The sequence below is a fragment of the Trichomycterus rosablanca genome, chromosome 16, assembly GCF_030014385.1.
Source record: "Trichomycterus rosablanca isolate fTriRos1 chromosome 16, fTriRos1.hap1, whole genome shotgun sequence".
In the NCBI taxonomy this organism is placed as follows: Eukaryota; Metazoa; Chordata; class Actinopteri; order Siluriformes; family Trichomycteridae; genus Trichomycterus; species Trichomycterus rosablanca.
This window is the reverse complement of record NC_086003.1, coordinates 24,337,166-24,356,443: the sequence shown is the minus strand read 5'-3', so window position 1 is coordinate 24,356,443 and position 19,278 is coordinate 24,337,166. Positions and strand designations below refer to the sequence as shown.

Sequence of the window (19,278 nt, the reverse complement as noted above, 5' to 3'; positions counted from 1 at the left end):
TATACAGCCATTAATGTCTAAACCACCGGCAACAAAAGTGAGTACACCCCTAAGAGACTACACCCCTAAATGTCCAAATTGAGCACTGCTTGTCATTTTCCCTCCAAAATGTCATGTGATTTGTTAGTGTTACTAGGTCTCAGGTGTGCATAGGGAGCAGGTGTGTTCAATTTAGTAGTACAGCTCTCACACTCTCTCATACTGGTCACTGAAAGTTCCAACATGGCACCTCATGGCAAAGAACTCTCTGAGGATCTTAAAAGACGAATTGTTGCGCTACATGAAGATGGCCAAGGCTACAAGAAGATTGCCAACACCCTGAAACTGAGCTGCAGCACAGTGGCCAAGATCATCCAGCGTTTTAAAAGAGCAGGGTCCACTCAAAACAGACCTCGCGTTTGTCGTCCAAAGAAGCTGAGTGCACGTGCTCAGCGTCACATCCAACTGCTGTCTTTGAAAGATAGGCGCAGGAGTGCTGTCAGCATTGCTGCAGAGATTGAAAAGGTGGGGGGTCAGCCTGTCAGTGCTCAGACCATACGCCGCACACTACATCAAATTGGTCTGCATGGCTGTCACCCCAGAAGGAAGCCTCTTCTGAAGTCTCTACACAAGAAAGCCCGCAAACAGTTTGCTGAAGACATGTCAACAAAGGACATGGATTACTGGAACCATGTCCTATGGTCTGATGAGACCAAGATTAATTTGTTTGGTTCAGATGGTCTCAAGCATGTGTGGCGGCAATCAGGTGAGAAGTACAAAGATAAGTGTGTCATGCCTACAGTCAAGCATGGTGGTGGGAATGCCATGGTCTGGGGCTGCATGGGTGCAGCAGGTGTTGGGGAGTTACATTTCATTGAGGGACACATGAACTCCAATATGTACTGTGAAATACTGAAGCAGAGCATGATCCCCTCCCTCCGGAAACTGGGTCGCAGGGCAGTGTTCCAGCATGATAATGACCCCAAACACACCTCTAAGACGACCACTGCTTTATTGAAGAGGCTGAGGGTAAAGGTGATGGACTGGCCAAGCATGTCTCCAGACCTAAACCCAATAGAACATCTTTGGGGCATCCTCAAGCGGAAGGTGGAGGAGCGCAAAGTCTCGAATATCCGCCAGCTCCGTGATGTCGTCATGGAGGAGTGGAAAAGCATTCCAGTGGCAACCTGTGAAGCTCTGGTAAACTCCATGCCCAGGAGAGTTAAGGCAGTTCTGGGAAATAATGGTGGCCACACAAAATATTGACACTTCAGGAACTTTCACTAAGGGGTGTACTCACTTTTGTTGCCGGTGGTTTAGACATTAATGGCTGTATATTGAGTTATTTTGAGGGAAGAATAAATTTACACTGTTATATAAGCTGCACACAGACTACTTTTCATTGTGTCAAAGTGTCATTTTGTCAGTGTTGTCCCATGAAAAGATATACTTAAATATCTGCAGAAATGTGAGGGGTGTACTCACTTTTGTGATACACTGTATATATATATATATATATATATATATATATATATATATATATATAAAACTACCTTAACTAACATTGTTTGGTTGCGATTTCTTATTTTATAGTAGTAAATGTCTAGTAAACTTACAGTAATGTTCATGTTGTTTGTGAGTTGTTTCCTCCTTTAAATCTGAGTTTTTAAAACAGCAACCTGCACTGTCCTCGGTTGCTTGGTAACAAACACAATAATAAATATACGGCACGTAGAAACCAGCTGCAATAGAAGGATGAATGTGAATGTAATGTAATGTAAATGCTTCAGTTTTGACAGTAGAATCTCGATGGTATATTTCAAAAAGGTATGAAATGAAGAAAATATTGAACTCCCCATCGGGGAATCGAAGGCCGGTCTCCCGCGTGACAGGCGGGGATACTTACCACTATACTAACGAGGAGAACATGCTGCTAGCGATCTATCTACCTCTGCTAAACACAAACAACAGTCCTGTTATCTGTGAAGATTAATCTATCAGTCTTTCTGTTCATGTCTTCATTTCGTAAATAAGTTACCAATATTTTGTTTTTATTTTAGTCTTTATTTTTTCTGAACGCAAACGATCCAGAATGTTACATACTAAATAGCACGTCACCTGTGAGCACAGATCACTATGATGTGAACAGTTACCATATCTATTAATTGAAGGATCACCAGATGTCAGTGAACTTGTCTTATTCCCAGATGTGCTCTGAGACATCAGATGTCTTCTCATTGCGTTCAGGACTGAGTTTTAGCAGAATTAGTAAATACATGAAATGTAGCAGCATAAAGCTCATGCTAAAAGCATAAGAACACCGGGCACAGTCCAGTGATTTATCAAAAATTTATTTTAAAGAATAATAACATCTTAGGTAACAGGAATGTTCAGTGAGAATAATCTACTCAGTCAGAGTTACAATTTTATCAAACATACAGGGGGGAAAAGGGAGAACTTAATTTTGGTCTTCCTTCAGAAGGATGAATATGTTGGGGTAACAGAACTGAGTAAAAACATGGGAACATGACTAAAACATGTATTTTAACTACATTATTATATCTTTTATGGCAAATAAATATGAAAAACATAGATGGGATATTGCATTATACTAAACAATGCACAATTAAAAATTTATTTTAAAGTAAATTTTCATATACATTTATCAGACACTTTTACCCAAAGCAACTTACAGTACTGTGACAGTATACAGTCTAAGCAATTGAGGGTTAAGGGTCTTGCTCAAGGGCCCAACAGTGGCAACCTGGCGGTGGTGGGGCTTGAACCAGCAACCTTTCAGTAACTAGTCCAGTACCTTAACCACTTGGCTAAATCGTCTCTACGCATATGGCACAGAATCAACAAAATGGTCCTTATGCGCTTCAACAAATGCTAAAGGTTTAAATGCTTCCCTGCTTGGTAGATGTTTAGGCAGAAGAAAATAAATAAAATAAAACCCACACTATTCTGAACATCACATTTATTAATGTATACATTCACAGTACAACTTTAATACAGTAATAAGTGAAAATATCATGCTAAGTGGCAAAAAACATTTTACATTTGCAATAGTAGAGGACAAAGTCTGAAATGTAATACAATCATGTTAAATGCATCTGTTTTCTTGTGGTTAGGTGCTAAAAGGAGGCTAATCAATCAGTTTACAATTTGCTAGATGAGGTAAGTCTTTAGACCAGGCAGATCATATAATAAATATTTTTTCTAAACAGAAGATATTGTGATTGAGATTTAATACAGTTTTGTAGAGTTTCATTAGCTGCTTATAAAAGCTAAGTTGAAGTAGTATTTACATTAAAGGAAAGAGTAAAGCTTGGCTGTTTTAATAGCAAAACAAAAATGCTTAAAAAAAAAAGAAAAAAAAAAAAAAAAAGGAAATGCTAAAGCTTTAAGAATTTTTACATTTGATAAAAAAAGAAATTCCAGGCAAAACCTGGATCTATGAAGTCTGCATCATGCAGAGGAAGAAATAATTCCCCGGGATTCAACATGGGAGCATGACAAATCAGGCTGGGGAATATAGTTTAGTTTCCCCTTTCCTGATAAAACAATAAATAGTCCTGGCAGTAGTTTCTCTTTTAGTCATTTCTCATCAACAGTTTTGAAATCCCATATCCTTTTCTGTTTCTAATATTAACAGATATTTACCATTATGTAGAACAGATTTATTGATACTTTTTGTGTTGGCACCTTTATATCTAATAACACATTTATACAATGAAGTCACAAAACTAGCTTTATCTGATTCTCTCCTGAGTAAATGACTTAAAGCAGCATGCTGATTTCTCTCAACCACAAATTCCAATGTTACACAGTTCCTCAAATCAGAGGAGAGAGGAATTGTGAGAGGAGAGAAAATCTGCTAAAGGATGATTAAACATGCTTTGTAGAGGTAAAGAAAATCATGTCTTGTTCTAAGCAAAAATGAAAAAATATATATTTACATAAATATACTGATCTCATTTCCCATTAAGTTGAAATAAAACGTGCATAGCTTAGTTTCAAGCAAAAGTTCAGCAAACAATGTAATCTACACAATGTTTTACTTAAACCAATGATAGTAGTCACATCATGTTATGTGGCAATTTTCTTTTTTTTGGTTTTGACACAGAAAAGCTACAATGTTTATGTAAACAACTAAAGAAAGCTTGTACCACCAGTATAACATCACATGGCTAAATCATGATCATTACTGTTTCTAATGTGGTTAACTGCATGTTAGAAGGATTTTTGATATAGGAATACAAATATTTATCTAACTGTCTATATTTTTCAATCATTTTCAGTAACTGCTTCATTCTGATCAAAGTCATGGTAGTTCTGATGCCTATGAGGCAAAACTAGGCACACTGTCTGGAGACCATTGTTTAAGTGACTCCTCCAGTCAGTCTGTAAAGTAGATACATGGGTGATGATTTAAACATGTAGTTTGTACTATTAAGCAAAAATAAAGCAAACATGGCTTACCCTATTAACTACATTTTTAGTATGAAAAAGATGTCAGTTTAATTTCTGTACAAACTATTTTTACTAACTTTAAATAAATTGTTGCAGTTCAGTGCTAGAATTTAACATATTTACAACAAGTTAATCAGGATTGAGTTAAAAGTCGACATAGATATGAATTTGATAATTTGTATCTTATGTCATCCTAACCAAGTAAACTAATAACCAAAAAAATAAGAACTGCTATCAAAGATTAATAAATAAATATCTACACACTGATGAAACACAACATGCATTTTTAACAAACATCTTCTGCAACAAAAACAACACAAAGTTTCAAAGCTCAAAAGTATGGTGCAGTGCAATGCATGCATGAAGTAATGCATGCATGATCATTCAAAAAGAAAGAGTGCTTCTGTTGGTCTAAAACGTCACAGTGCAACAAGCAAATGCAAATATAAAGTAAAACCTTGCTGAGTATTTAAATTAGACATCATAGCAGTATATAGAAATATTCTCAAATATTGATTTAGTGATCCAAGCCTTTTATGATAGATCATAATTAATTTAATTCTTTTAAGTGAGGCGATATAAAGTGGCAGTGAGGCTAAAGTTACTACTTAATACAAAAATCACAGGTAGATAGATGACTAAAATTTACCAGGTTATGACCTCCTACAACTGAGTAATTAACAGAAAGGTAACTGTTCCATAACCTTTTTGCTGCTGCAACAGTGACTCCTATTGACTGGACAAGGTACAGCCACAACAAAAAGGAATACAGAGAGCATAAAATAACTGTCTATACAGGTTAAAGCTCTGTCTATAAGTCTCACACTTCGAGAAGCCTGCAAAGCTTTTTGGCCAAGGTAGGCATCATGCATGTGGCAGAAACTAAATATAATACAGAATTTTTAAACCAATTTTTAAATGTGAAAGAGGTTATAATTGTACCTGAATTACATGGTAGATTGTAACATGCTATATTGCTACATCATGGATCGTTATTCTATCATTTCTTCAGACTTGGTTGAGGTTTTTCGGACTTACAAGTCACCAATGACTGACTTACCGCATTTAAAATACTACTTGACTGCATGCACTTATAATATATAACCATTATATTAATCTGTAAAGTGAGAGGAAGCTTTGCAGTAATCGCTTTGTAGTTTGGTTCAAATCCCACTCTGAAAGTTCAACTAGACTGATAACCCATTATCTGTTTGTAAGCCCACTAAAATGAACACTCTGTTAGTGAAAAAAATGCAACCAATGACTAAAGTAAACTATCACACTAATAATACTGCAGTGTGGTTTGTTTTCTCATATTTTGCTAATGTAAGTTTTTAAATTATCATAGCATTTTCAACTAAGAAGCAGAGCAGTTATTAGTATTTTTTTAGATAATTTTAATGCTATAATATAGATATATATAAGTACCTTTCTCTGTCATGTTAAATAAGTGCTCATCAGGGGTTTCATGAACTGAAAGGGAATAACTAGAAATACATTTGGAATAGGATGAGGAGCGTGTTCTACAGGTGTAGAACTTCTTGTACTTGAATTTTAGCTGTTACATATTTAATCATGCAGCAAAAATACCTACCGAAATACCATCTAAAGTCTACGCCTCTGAAAGCATAGAGTAGTTGGAATTACGCATGCAGTTAAATGTTCTGAATCCAGGCAATGTAACCCTGCCATAAGTGTAGATGTCTTTATCAGAACCCTGGTTCATTCTTTTTACTAGGTTCTTCTCGTAGAGCAGTGGATGGTAGGCGCCAAGAGTGCAAGCCGCATCGATGAAGCGCTGGTAGTAATGGCAGAGCTCAGTCCTGCGCCGTGACGGCAGGAACTCATAGACATGTACCACGTCACACACTGACATCATCATTATGGTTCCTGGGTAAAACAAGACACATTAGCAGTTTGTTTACAGAGCTAAATAAAGTTGCCCCACCAAGTGCTATTAGGTTTGTGGCCATCTGCTGAAAGGCCGAGCAATTTAATACCAAAACAGATTACAATTAGTGATGGAGACAGACAATAAATAACTGACGCCGATATTCACTGATTGAACTGCTTGAACAAAGCACTTATAACTTTGTTTTTTTTTGGCTGCACTTAACACAAGTTTCACATTTTACCTGTCCAGTAACAAAGCATGTAGGACATTGACCAAGGCTACCAAGGCTTATAAGTACCAGCTCCGCCAGTCATTCAGAATCAAGCAATTTATAGCTGACACACTATTATGTACATTTGTTTAGTTGTCTAATAACAGTGGTACCACATAATCTTAATATTTTATGCCAAGACAAGATAAATGTAATAAATGTTAGTAATATTGTAGCTATTGATCTTTTAATTTCATCACTTTGTCTGGCACCACCCAAAAACACTAGGTATGAAGCAGGAATACACCCTGATAGGGGTGGCAATCATACACACACACATTCACTCCCCCACTCTCACAATTTCACTATCCTTATTATTATTATGCTTTTGTGAGTATGGCATGTGCCTGTAATATTAAACAACACCTACCCAACAAGCCTGAAGATGGTGGGTTCTTTTGGATAGGCTCAACCATGTTTTCTTGTATTCGTTTCCACAGTTGCCATTCCATGCTTGGATGCAGAATATAAAATGGCTGTTGAGGGTGCAGTCGTCTGTACCGCTGATATTGTTTAAATATCGGATAATCTGTCTTGTTGTACCACTGAAATATAAAATGGATACAATTATTGTAAACTGGTTTGCACTTTGCAGCCAGCTACATTTCTAATAAATTATAGTTTTTTGTAATAATGATTATTTCTGTGTTATCTTTATAAAGTCCAACATTTATATATGGTAGTAAAGAACCAAGACTGAGACAATTTAATCTTTAAATGATTTTGTAACAATTTTCTTTCTGTGACTAAAGAAAGAATTGCACTCTCAGTTTATTTACTGCACGCATGAACTCCTAAATCCTGGTTAGTGCTTATGACTGACTATAGCTGTTGGCCTCTCTGTGCACACATACTTAACTGTGGACAGCGTCACCTGTCTTCCAACAGCTTTTAAATAATGGCAAACCTGTTTTTCAGTAGTTCTTGGATTAGCTTTTTTTTTTTTTTTTCAATACTGACATATTCCGATATTTTATGTCCATTTTAATAAATGCAGTCAAACTAGACTTCTCAGTTTATAAGGTACTAAAAATTGAGGTAATCACAAAGTTAAATTTAATTCTACATTATCAGAATAATTTTAAACGTTATATGTATATTTTTAATCAGTATATTAAAACAAGTTACAATTACATGTTAAAAGAACATATACATTTCATTAAATAATACGTTTAAATGTAGCCACGTTGTTTATTTATACATTTGTATTTATTATAGACGTATTTTTCTGGCCTGGTGGCATTTAAAAGTGATAGTGAGTGAAGTGTAGTGTAGTGCGGGATGGGATCGCCCAGTAAAGCTTGTACAGAATGGGGCTGATATTGTAACATTTCTTGTTGTGCGTAAGTACCCAATCTGAGGAGTTTTGAATGTACTGTAACTGACTGGTGGTTTTGAAAGGAACTCTTATAAGAGGAGAACACATTGCATAGGAAAATAATATATCATGTACATTATGTAAAACTTCCAAACCAAAATCCGGGACTAAACAAATATGTAAAAGACCTGGTAACCACTCTCTGCAGCACAGATATGGCTCATTTATACCTGGTTTGGAAAACAAATTGCATTTGCAACACAAGCCACCGCCAACTGCCGTAATCATTGTATATCAAATGAAATGTGCAGTAAGCCACACATCCAAAGTCTACACCCTTTTTCTATTTGGACTTCCCATATTTTGCACAGCACTGGAGATTGGCATGTTCCCCATGGCCAATATGGGATTCCTTCGGTTACTTTCTCCCACATCTGAAAAAAAGTCTACTTATTGGTTTAATGTTTTACATAAAAATGCAAACAATACAGCTTGAATTGTTTTAACTGTTGATCTTAAGTTAATATTGCATAATATGTATCTATCATAGTCATATTATCAGACCTACAGGAAGTGGACAAATTCAAAGAAACACAAAAATAAGAAACTTAACTTTAAAGTAAAACTACCTCCTCTAATTAATTTAGTTCAATAAATATGGTTTAAATAATTAAAATATTTTAACCTTTCATACATCAGTTTGTGTAACCTTCCTGCATATCTTCCACTTTAATTTAGAATAATTTTAATAGCTGTATGTATATTTTTAAACCAGTATATTAAAACAAGTCACAATAAAATAAAAAAACTTCAATCATTTAATTAGCAAAAAAGAACAATTGTAGAAATCATTAAAATTCTATTAAATAAATACTGAATTGTCAAAGGGTACGTTTAAATGTAGCCACGTTGTTTAATTATAAATTTGTATTTATTATAGATGTATTTTTTTGACCTGTATCTTATAAGTGTAGTGTGATCGCCCACTAAAGCTTGTACAGAATGGGGCTGATTTCTTGTTGTGCATAAGTACTCAATCTGAGGAGTTTTGAATGCACTGTAATTGAATGGTGGTTTTGGAAGGAAGACCAATGAAAAGGACATTGCAGTAGATCATTCTTATGAGGGGGAAAGCCTCTGTATCTTTTATACTGAGTGAAGGACAAAGACTTGTAATCTTACATAGATAAAAAGGCAGTTTGGGTGCGAGAGCTGATAAAGGCTTTAAAGTAAAGCAGAGAAAATTACACAGAGGTTACGGACTGCTAGTGAAGGTTTGAGTAGTGTATTTGATTATTATGGCAGACTAATAAGATCAGTTTTTTCAGTCAGACTTAAGACATTTTCTCATTTGTGTGCAAATTATCTGTGTCAAATAAGACATCATTACACATGTGAGACTAATTAGCAGCACTGCGATAATGACTTACTCTGGAGGCCAACTGCGGCTCCTCTGCGTTTCAATTTTTTAGGTTAAATTATTAAAAGTTACACAGACAAGGAGAGGATCATGTTTACCTCATTTAGATCAGACGAATAGGGTGCAGGATCCCAGGCTACTAATGTGCCAGTACTGTATAAAGAACTGGACAGGAAGTGGTAATCTTCTGATGCCATGACCTTCAAGTGAACACATAATTAGTTGTGACACATTACACAGCTCATGTAACATTTTTCTTGAATCACATTGTGGTCGTGTGTTGGCTTTTTATAACTACCTGAGAATTGATCAAACGCACTGTCGTTTTAGAGCCTACGTCCTTCTCAAAGCCCTGTGTTGGTGCAGCATTAAATCGTACAACTGCATCATGGTCATCTTAAAGTTTACAGAGGAAAAAAGCATTATATTAGATACTATTGTGGTTGTAATGAGTATTACTTACATATATCTATAAATAATAGGATAAACTGTTCTTGTTAGCTTAATTTAACACAAAAGTGAGTATGTGTAATAATTTGATCAACCATCTGGGTAATCTATAGGTTTCTGCACATCTTTAAAAAAAATTACAGCATCAGATTTGTACAGCAGTATATAGTTTTCCAGTTTAATAATGTTAACTCCCCAAAACAAACCATGTCTGTACTGGGGCAGCACTTGGTCACAGCTGTTGTAGTGAGTACCACACGACCACATAGCATGACCACATTTACCAGGATTAAATGGTTACTAAAAATAAATAAATACATAATAAAAATAGCTGACATTTGTTGTGGCTTGTACAAGCCATATAGGCTGAGGAAAAGGCAGCAAAAAGCAATATTAAACTCCTATTTCTAAATAGTTCTAAAGTGGTCTTGTATTATTAAATATATTTATAAAAACAATATTTGTATTAGAAAGTCTTCGACTGGATCACAATTGAAAATTTAAAAGAAGAGAAACACATTGCATAGGTGGCAGTTCATTATTGATAGTAATATATCATGTACATTATGTAAAACTTCCAAACCAAAATCGAGGAGTAAACAAATATGTAAAGGACCTGGTAACCACTCCCTGTAGTACTGATATGGCTAATTTATACCTGGTTTAAAAAACTCAATGCATTAGCAAAACCAGCCACCGCCAACTGCCCCAATCATTGTATATCAAATAGACTGTGTAGTAAGGCGCACATTCAAAGTTTACACCCTTTTTCCCTTAGACTTCCCATATTTTACACAGCAATATGGGGTCCCTTCAGGTACTTTCAACCACATCTAAAAAAATTACAGTATGCAGAGTGGCTGATAAATAAATGCATGAATAAATAAATGAATAAACGAACGGAAGCCTTTGGCCATCCAATCGCACTCAGACATAGCCAATCATGTCTGTGTAGATGCCCGGCCAGCCGATAGCACAGCTGAGATTCAAACCTATAGGGTTTACTTGTGGGTTCTGGGATGGCCACAGCAAAAGCTTTACTCAGTACTTATCAAAACCTATTTATATGGGATATATGTCCTACAGAAAAATCAATCTATTACCCACTGGCACCCTAATAATTGAAATTAACTGCTTCTGCCACATCCATTGCTAACAAGTGTATAAAAAATACGTAAGGTAAATTATATGCTTTTTACAATGTATTAACATTTTAGGGAATTCCCCTTTCGCTTTCAGCATTATTATGCGTCTGAGCACAGAACAATTATGAATTAAACTTAGATAGCTATTTATGTGTCATGCATAAATATCCTACACCAAAGAACAGTGCTACCCCCACCATCTATGCCTCGGCCGAAGGGGGGGACGTGGCTAGAAAACAATCAGGTTAAAAAATAACATGCATATCTAAAAGAACAAAGTAAAGATTATACACACCAATCTCCTTTCCTAGTCCAGAGTTTCGTAAGGATCCTGCAGAAGACACAACAGCACATGTTTTAAATGGGCCGAGGTCAGAGATCAGGGGTCTCGCAGGCAGTTGAGGTGCCCAGGGCAATCCGGCAAATGGCTCCATGTCTGGTGTTAATGTGGTGACTTTTACCATCTCTTTAAGTTCGCACAGAAGCTCAGAGCCACTTAGCTTATGCCGTTTCCCAGCATACTCCAAATCAGAAAGCTTCACTCCGTATTTATTCATTGCCTAAAAGACAAGGAAAATGTATATCTGTAAAGTAACAAAATTATTCAATTTTTTTATTAAATACAAAGTATACCACTGTACAATTAAATAAATAAAAATCGGGGTGACTCTAAACTAGTTGCATAACAAGGCATAAACAAATCAAATCAAATCAAATCAAGGTTTATTTGTCACACAGATAGTTATACACAGTACAACTGGCAGTGAAATGCTTTTGTGACTGCTTGGCCACATTAGTTTCAAAATAGACAAAATTTATATTTATACAAAAAAAGTCTAAAAAGTGTAGAAAAAATAGAAAGTTTTTAAATTAAACAAATTGGAATGTGGCATCTACGAACAGAATGAATTGAGCATTATAAATAAATTTTTGATTGACTTATTTCATGTTTTTGAAAAGTGTATTACACAACCCAGAGCGGTAGAGAGAACAGAGTGGCGACACTCCCATAGGGAACCGTTGGAAAGGGGGCGGGACATTTTTTCTGCGCAGCTTCCGGGTTGTGGAGCTCTGTATAGTTCCAAACATCCCATAGAGCCCCATTCATTTCCACTACTTATCAAACATTTTTAGCTGTTTGTTGCTTTGTTTTAAAAAAATTATGAATTTAATGTCATTAATATACTTAATACTGTTATTGTTTAGCATTTGCTCAGCACTAAATGTTACATGTTTATCTTAATTAATAGGTATAACCCAATTTAGCTTAGTCAGTTAAGCTTAATTAATGACACACGAGTCTTTTCACCTAAAATGAGTTGATTAATCAAGAGTCTTGTTACAGAAATGATCATAAAACATTAGAACCACAATAAATCATTATACTTTTACTTTCATACTTAAGTACATTTGAAGGTAAATTTAGTTTAGTACTTTAGTGGAGGTAAAGAGTATTTTTACTTTTACTACTACTTTTACTGGAGTAATATGTTACCTTGGATATCTCTACTTTAACTCAACTACATGGTTTGTGTACCTTGTCCACCACTTACATTAGACAAAATGAACTAGTGCATATATTCATAATGAATTCATTAATGTATTACATGTAGGAATCAATTATTAATCACTCATGAAATAAGAGATGAATGAATGCTTTTTCATGTACCTGCACTATAATGTTTTTGGTACGGTAATGTGTTTATCAATCTGTTCATTCAGTGCAGGTAAACCTTATGAATCCAGCACATGACTTAGTGTTTAGCCAAAATGATTATTATTATGAATCCTCAGGAAAGTGAAGGGAGATTAGTTTATGCAAAAAACAAAACATAAAAAACTTTAATGTCTATACTGTATATTGTCTCTACTACTTAATGATATCGCATTATGTAATGTATGCTAATATAATGTACTGTGTGTTAACAAGAACGACCTATTAACAAATCATTATAAACATCAATCTTCCACTTTATGGTTGCAGTAAGATGCAGTAAATGTAAACGCAGTTGAAAATACCCAGAAATTGTACAAATGTTTATTATTTGCCGTTTAATATTTCATTTACTGCTGCCTGTCCCATTTGAGAACATGACAGCGCCGAGTTTGTTTGGAACTATTGAGGGTTACATGAACCACGTGACCGCGTAGCGGCGAGATCAAGGAGTGTCGCAACTCTCTCTATCTACGGCTCTGACACAACCTAAAGGAAAGTTATTATGCTTTGTTAAAGTAACTATCAACATTACTGTCAGGCTACAAGAGATACAAAGGATTAACAAAAAGACTGGCACTAAAAACAAGGTCTGTACTGCCTTGGAGATCAGTATAAGCTAAAGCAAATGATTTAGAGGTTTAATAATAATGCTAATAATAATTAATAATTTTAATAATAAATAATTTGTAGTAAATGCAACAAGTCGCTAATGAAAAATGAAATAAGATCAGGAAACATAATTAAGCATACTTGTTTCTTACCATTTTTAATAAACTTTTTACTGCTGCACATAACTTAGGCAATTCCTAGTTCACTAAGCACTATGAAATGTAATTAGAAAATTTGAACACTACTCTATTGGCAGTTTGACATTACAGTGTATACACCCACTACTTATGCCCAATAATTTATGCCTTATTTGTTAACAAAAATAATAATAATGTTTAGTATTTCTGCCTGTGTATAGGAGTTTTAAATATTGTCTTAGACTTGAGGAAGACTGCAGGAATAAGATCCTGGAATTTATTGTCTCAGTTACTCCTGCATCTTCCTTTATGCCCCCACGTGGCCAACACATACACTGGTTCTCAAAAACCCAAGATACCTCAGCTGTCCAAAACTTTATTTTTGTTCATGCATGCCAGCAATCAAGCAGTTCCACTATATTGTAATCTCCTTTGTAAAGATTGTCCAAGATGACCTATTAATTATTTTTTCTCTCACCTGATAGTTCTGCACCACTTTTCTCAGCCTTTTGCCAAGCATGCTGCTGGACATTTCATCATCCCAAATCTGTCTCATTAATTCTTTTGGTGCAAAGAACTCGTCTCTCTTAAGATGGGCTGTGTCTCCTTTTCTTTGGCCACCAAGGATCGTCTCAAGGGCCTGTCTCAATGGTCTTCCCAGCATCCAGGCCAGAAGTCCATGTCGCTCATTGTCTTTGCTCTTCAAGTGCTGCTGCTTCTGTCCAAAGTCCACTGTGTTGTTGGAGGATGAGAGAACAGGAATAGGTTTTTGTGGGTCTCCAGGAATGACCCCTGGAAGTTTTTGTGGGTCCACATATATAGGTTTTGCTCCCACTCCTCGCAGAACCTGTAATTAAAAAGCAAACACAACTGCTTTACATAGGATACATTTCAGTTACAATTTGTGTAGATATCCGATGTATACAATGGCCAAAAGAACATGAGCTACTAGGCCATCTAATTTCAAAATTATGAGCATTAATATGGAGTTCTATTTAGCTACAACATACTAGAACAGCCTCCATTCTTCTAAGAAGGCTTTCCATGAGATTTTTGTGTGCCCATATAAAATTGTGGCCATTTAGTAAAAAAGACAATTATGAGGTCAGCCACTGATGTTGGAGGAAAAGACATGCTTTGCAATCAACATTTTCATTAATTCCAAAGGTAATTTATAAGGGTTAAAGTCAGGCCACTGGAGTTGCTCCACACCAAACTCATTAGATGACTGGGTTGAAGTATCTCTGAAACAGCAATGGGTACTCAAAGGTAGCCATGGTGAGTAGACTTTTTTAAGCCAGAAGTCATGGATGGCTACGACGTCTGATATGGACAAACAGAAAGTCTACTGTTGTTAAAATTGCAGATAATGCAAGTTCATTCATCAAACCCTTTTCTGTATGATGTTGCATAGTCGCAGTATTGTCCTGGCCGCTATTGAAAGCACCTACAATAAGCACGCAGGCATCTAAACTGGACATCAGATCAATAAAAGAAGGTCGACTGGTCTGACAAATCATGTTTTCTCCAAGATCACATGGCCAAATAGGTAAGTGTGCATCATTTGCCTGCAAGAGAAATTACACCAGGACTCACAGTAGGAAAATCCACCTAGAAATGTAAAGAAGTTAAATAACCTGATGGTAAACATCCTGGTACCATATACCACACAACTCCTTCAGATGTTTTGTGGAGTTCCTGTCTAAATGAGTAAAAGCTTTTTTGACAGCAAATCAGGTGGGTGGCCCTAATGCTTCATCATCATGGTATAACCTGATTTAGGTTCGAACTACACAACAAAAAGAGGTGCAAATTTAAGCCACACAAGCAGAGATGGGACAGGTTAAAACCTGAAAAAGAACATACAACTTTTATCTCCAGAAAAAGTCTAAAAGCTCTTGTTGCAAAATAATGCAGACATGCAAACTGTTTATTTGTGTACACCTGTAAAGACAGTAACATTCCTAAAGTACCTTTACAATGGAGTGTGTTCGTGGCTGTGCTCGAGTCCTCGCCCTCACTCCAAAAATCGCATCGGTGACAGGTACACTGTTTTCAGCACACAGTGTGTACAATACAGCCATGGTCACGCAAAACAGCGCCATGCACAAAGCTCCTCGACGGGCTCGACGCCTTAATCGCCACAACAGGCTAACACGATCCATTGCAGCCCCTGGGATCTGAGAGAGACAGAAAATCATTAAAATAATTTGAAAACAGAACAAGTGTCTTATGATTCATGATGACAGGAAAAAGCAGACTGTCAAAATACAAATTCAGTAAGAAGTTAGCCTTTTTGTCATGGAAGAAACGCATTTGGATTAAAAATACTAAAGAAACAACCCCAAAGTTTGTTTGTTTGGTTCCTTACGCCATGCGAGGTACTAGATTTTCTTGTAGTTACTTACAGTAGAATTTAGTTCTTGAGTTGTTCATCTCATGGCAGGCAAAGATAATGTGTTTACTTGTGGTTCTTGACCCACAAAGGGGGCAAGTGGGAGTCTGGTCTTCTTTTAGCAGGTAAGAGAGGAGGAGCTTTGTATGTCCTATATAGTATATAGGGTTGGTTTCCCAGACAGGGATGGGAAAATCTCCATTGAAAATGCTGTGTAGTCTAGGACTAAGCTTAATCCCTGTCTGTGAAACCAAACCATAGTGTCCTATATTGTGGACTCTGTTTGTTGCTTTGTTTGAGTGGATCTCATAGAGTTTATGGGTAGTAGTATTCTCCCATTCATTTTGCCAAATGGTTGGTCTGAGGTCAGATGGAAGGTATCCTGGGACCCAAAAGAACTTTATGTTGTGACCATGAGACATATTTTAACTTTTAACTCCTAATCTAGTCATTTCCACTTTGCAACTGTGAAACTGCTGCCGCTTGCAAAACGCAATCTGACACATGTCCAATCACTTCTTATCACCTGCCAGTGTAGGATTCCCACAATGAGCCGTAATGCGTATGAAGAGCCATGCTATGTGTCTTGTGACTCCTACCCTACTTGCACAGACCAGTCCTGGTGATTGCATTTTGGAGCGGGAAGAGACCCTGTTCGACCTTCCTTCCTTCAAACATGGCTAATTGTGTCTTTGTGAATGCTTGGCCAGACTAATGGCACTGCTGAGGTTCAAACTTGCAAGTTTGAACACTCTGTTTAAACACAACACGATGCTAGTGGTGTGCTACCGCGTTAGGCCGCTGCTCTCCTACAAATTATTGACCAATATTTATTTTACACATTACCAGGGCAACAGATGTAACATTATAACCAAACAGTTTTGATATTTGTGAGTAAACATTCTTAATGTGATGGAAACTGTTTACCACTGTTACATAAAGTTTACTTAACAACATTCTGTAACAGTTTGGTAACAGAGAACTCTCCATACCATTTGTTCTCCCTAAATTCTCATACATTAATTTTTCATAAATTATAATTTGTTTTCATTAATAAACACAATGGAAGAACTGCAGGCAGACTACTTTAGCATGTGCACTCTCAGTATCTAATTTTTGAAATGTATTTATATAATTTAAATAATGAACCATGAATCTATTATGCATTTTACATGTATTCAGGTTTAAAACTAATATATTTTTTTGTATTGATTTGTTCTCTAGGTTAAAATGATTCACATTTACAGTTAAGTGATTGGCTTGACATGAGCGTAGACATACCACTGTCCTGAAATGCAAAGCATTAGTGCACAAAAGCATTTACTTCATGAGGTTGATACAAAATACAAATTAATTAACAATGAGGGGGAAACATTGTTACAGTAGAGATATCAAACAAGAAAACTTGTTGGACATAATCACACTGCTGATTTGAGAAGCACCCTTACATTTTCAGTGTCCATATGCCAGATGAGTGCACAGACTCATTAGAGAAAGTGCTGCTGTTTTGATAACAGAAAATTTTTAAATGTATTTCCACTATTGACATCATAAACAACTGATCTATTAAACATTACAATTACAAACAAAGCTGTTTTGTGTCAGTTTGGATTCTGAATTCATGTTAAACTTTGCACAAGTGGGACTGTGTGTATTATTTTCTCAATTATATGAATATTCTAATCATAGCATGTTCCTCCATAAACGTAGAACACAGTTTATCATCTCAAAACAGTAAGGTGCTTCAGTAACAGGGGTCCATTATGCTAGCCCACCACTGCTGAGACCCAGGTTCAAATCTCTACAGTGCTATTGACCAGCGAGGGGTCCACACAGACATGAGTGGCTATGTCTAAGTGCAAGGTGGCCAAAGCCCTGCCATAGATTGGCGCCCTGTTCAGGGTGTTCCTGCCTGGCTCCCAGTGTTTACCAGTTGAACTGGGTCTGCCGCGAACCTGACCAGGATAAAGTGGCTGATAAAATTGTAGACTTAGAAAACAGTTTATCATTTCATAACAGCAAGGTGCTTCAGTGGCAGGGGTCCATTATGCTAGCCCACCACTGCTGAGACCCAGGTTCAAATCTCTACAGTGCTATTGGCCAGCTGGGGATCCACACAGACATGAGTGGCTATGTCTAAGTGCGAGGTGGCCAAAGTCCTGCCATAGATTGGTGCCCTGTTCAGGGTGTTCCTGTCTTGCGCCCAGTGTTTACACCTGACCAGGATAATGTGATTGATAAAATTGTAAATACAAAAGGCTTCAGACCTGTTTACATCCTAATGCACATGTGCGTGATCCTTCAAAAAGAGGTATTTCAATGCAGCTTTCCTAATGGCTACAATGTGAACAAACGCTGTTTTGAATTTACACCAGTGAGAACCCAGTCTTCTGCATTGTTCGTCATAAATACACGAGTTGTATTAAATCATGCGACACGCCGCAATTTCGTTTGTTTTAAAAGGAGGATAACGTTCCACAATTCTTACCTTATAACCCATATTCATCTACGTCGTTTCAAATTGCTATTCCACTCCCATGCAGATCTACTACATTTAACAACGCATACTTAATCCATGTATAACAATGGTGCTGCTGAATTAGAACGCTTCCACCCTGGAGAGCAAAGATTCGTGTTTAAAAAGCATCAAGAAAAGGGTCGCGGTACGCGCAGTTCCTCAGCCTGATTCTCAGTGTATTGCAGCTGGTCCGCCATATTTATTTATATCTCTCCTCTGACATGTCCGTTAACAGACAACCTCATCGGGTACTAAAAAGTATGCGTGTTTTTCTGCATTCTGAGAGCAGCCTTTTTAAGGACGTTTGCTTTTTGATAAGGAGCCACATCAATTATACATTAGCTCATTAATAATTTATCAGCTGAAGGCTTGAGCTTACCCAGCAGTCAGACCAGCCATTAGGTGTGTCCTGGTCCAATGATGGGATTATCTGAGGGGAATCTTAAAAAATATATTAAAATAATAATAATAATAACGTGGGTTGATGTGAAGAAAACACATTGGCACCCAAATATTCATTCGTTCAGTTTTACTAACCGTTTTATCCTGTCCTCACATTCAATCACATTGAATCCTACTTGTTATTCAAGAGCACCCAGTAAACCTACAGCAATGGCTTGGGAGGTCAGAGGAAACCGGAGTACTTGGAGGAAACCCTCAGCAGAGGATAATACCTCCTAATGACCTCTTTACAGTGACCTTGGTTAAAGATTTTACCATGTCCAGAACCCATGTTGCTGTACAACATCCACTCTCAAGGCTGCACCACTAAGTTACCTTACACTAAATTACAATTTCTGTAAAAAAGTGAACAAAAAATAATGTAGTATTTATGACATTTACATTTTCAGCATTTAGCAGACACATTTTTAAAAGCAGCTTACAGTACTGTGGCAGCATACTGTCTAAGCAATTAAGGGTCTTGCTCAAGGGCCCAACAGTGACAACC

The 19,278-nt window shown here is 36.6% G+C and overlaps 1 protein-coding gene across 1 annotated transcript; it reads right to left on the bottom strand.

The window, feature by feature from the left end:
• Window positions 1-6,067: 6,067 nt before the first annotated feature.
• st6gal1 (ST6 beta-galactosamide alpha-2,6-sialyltranferase 1) lies at window positions 6,068-18,415 on the bottom strand. The gene is made up of 8 exons (XM_063012153.1): window positions 18,300-18,415; window positions 15,390-15,596; window positions 13,895-14,263; window positions 11,249-11,513; window positions 9,657-9,754; window positions 9,457-9,558; window positions 6,991-7,165; window positions 6,068-6,345 (listed from the first exon to the last, which is right to left on the bottom strand). The coding sequence occupies exons 1-8, from the start codon at window positions 18,315-18,317 to the stop codon at window positions 6,068-6,070; spliced, it is 1,512 nt and encodes a 503-aa protein (XP_062868223.1). The 5' UTR covers window positions 18,318-18,415.
• Between the last annotated feature and the right edge of the window lie 863 nt (window positions 18,416-19,278).

Bases quoted from the DNA above. Each gene is read 5' to 3' on its own strand.
- st6gal1 (XM_063012153.1), bottom strand. The intron at 11,514-13,894 runs GTGAGAGAAAAA...CTTGTCTTTTAG, and splicing joins AAGTGGTGCAGAACTATCAG to GCAATGAATAAATACGGAGT. The intron at 6,346-6,990 runs GTAGGTGTTGTT...TGTTTTACCCAG, and splicing joins ACCATCTTCAGGCTTGTTGG to GAACCATAATGATGATGTCA.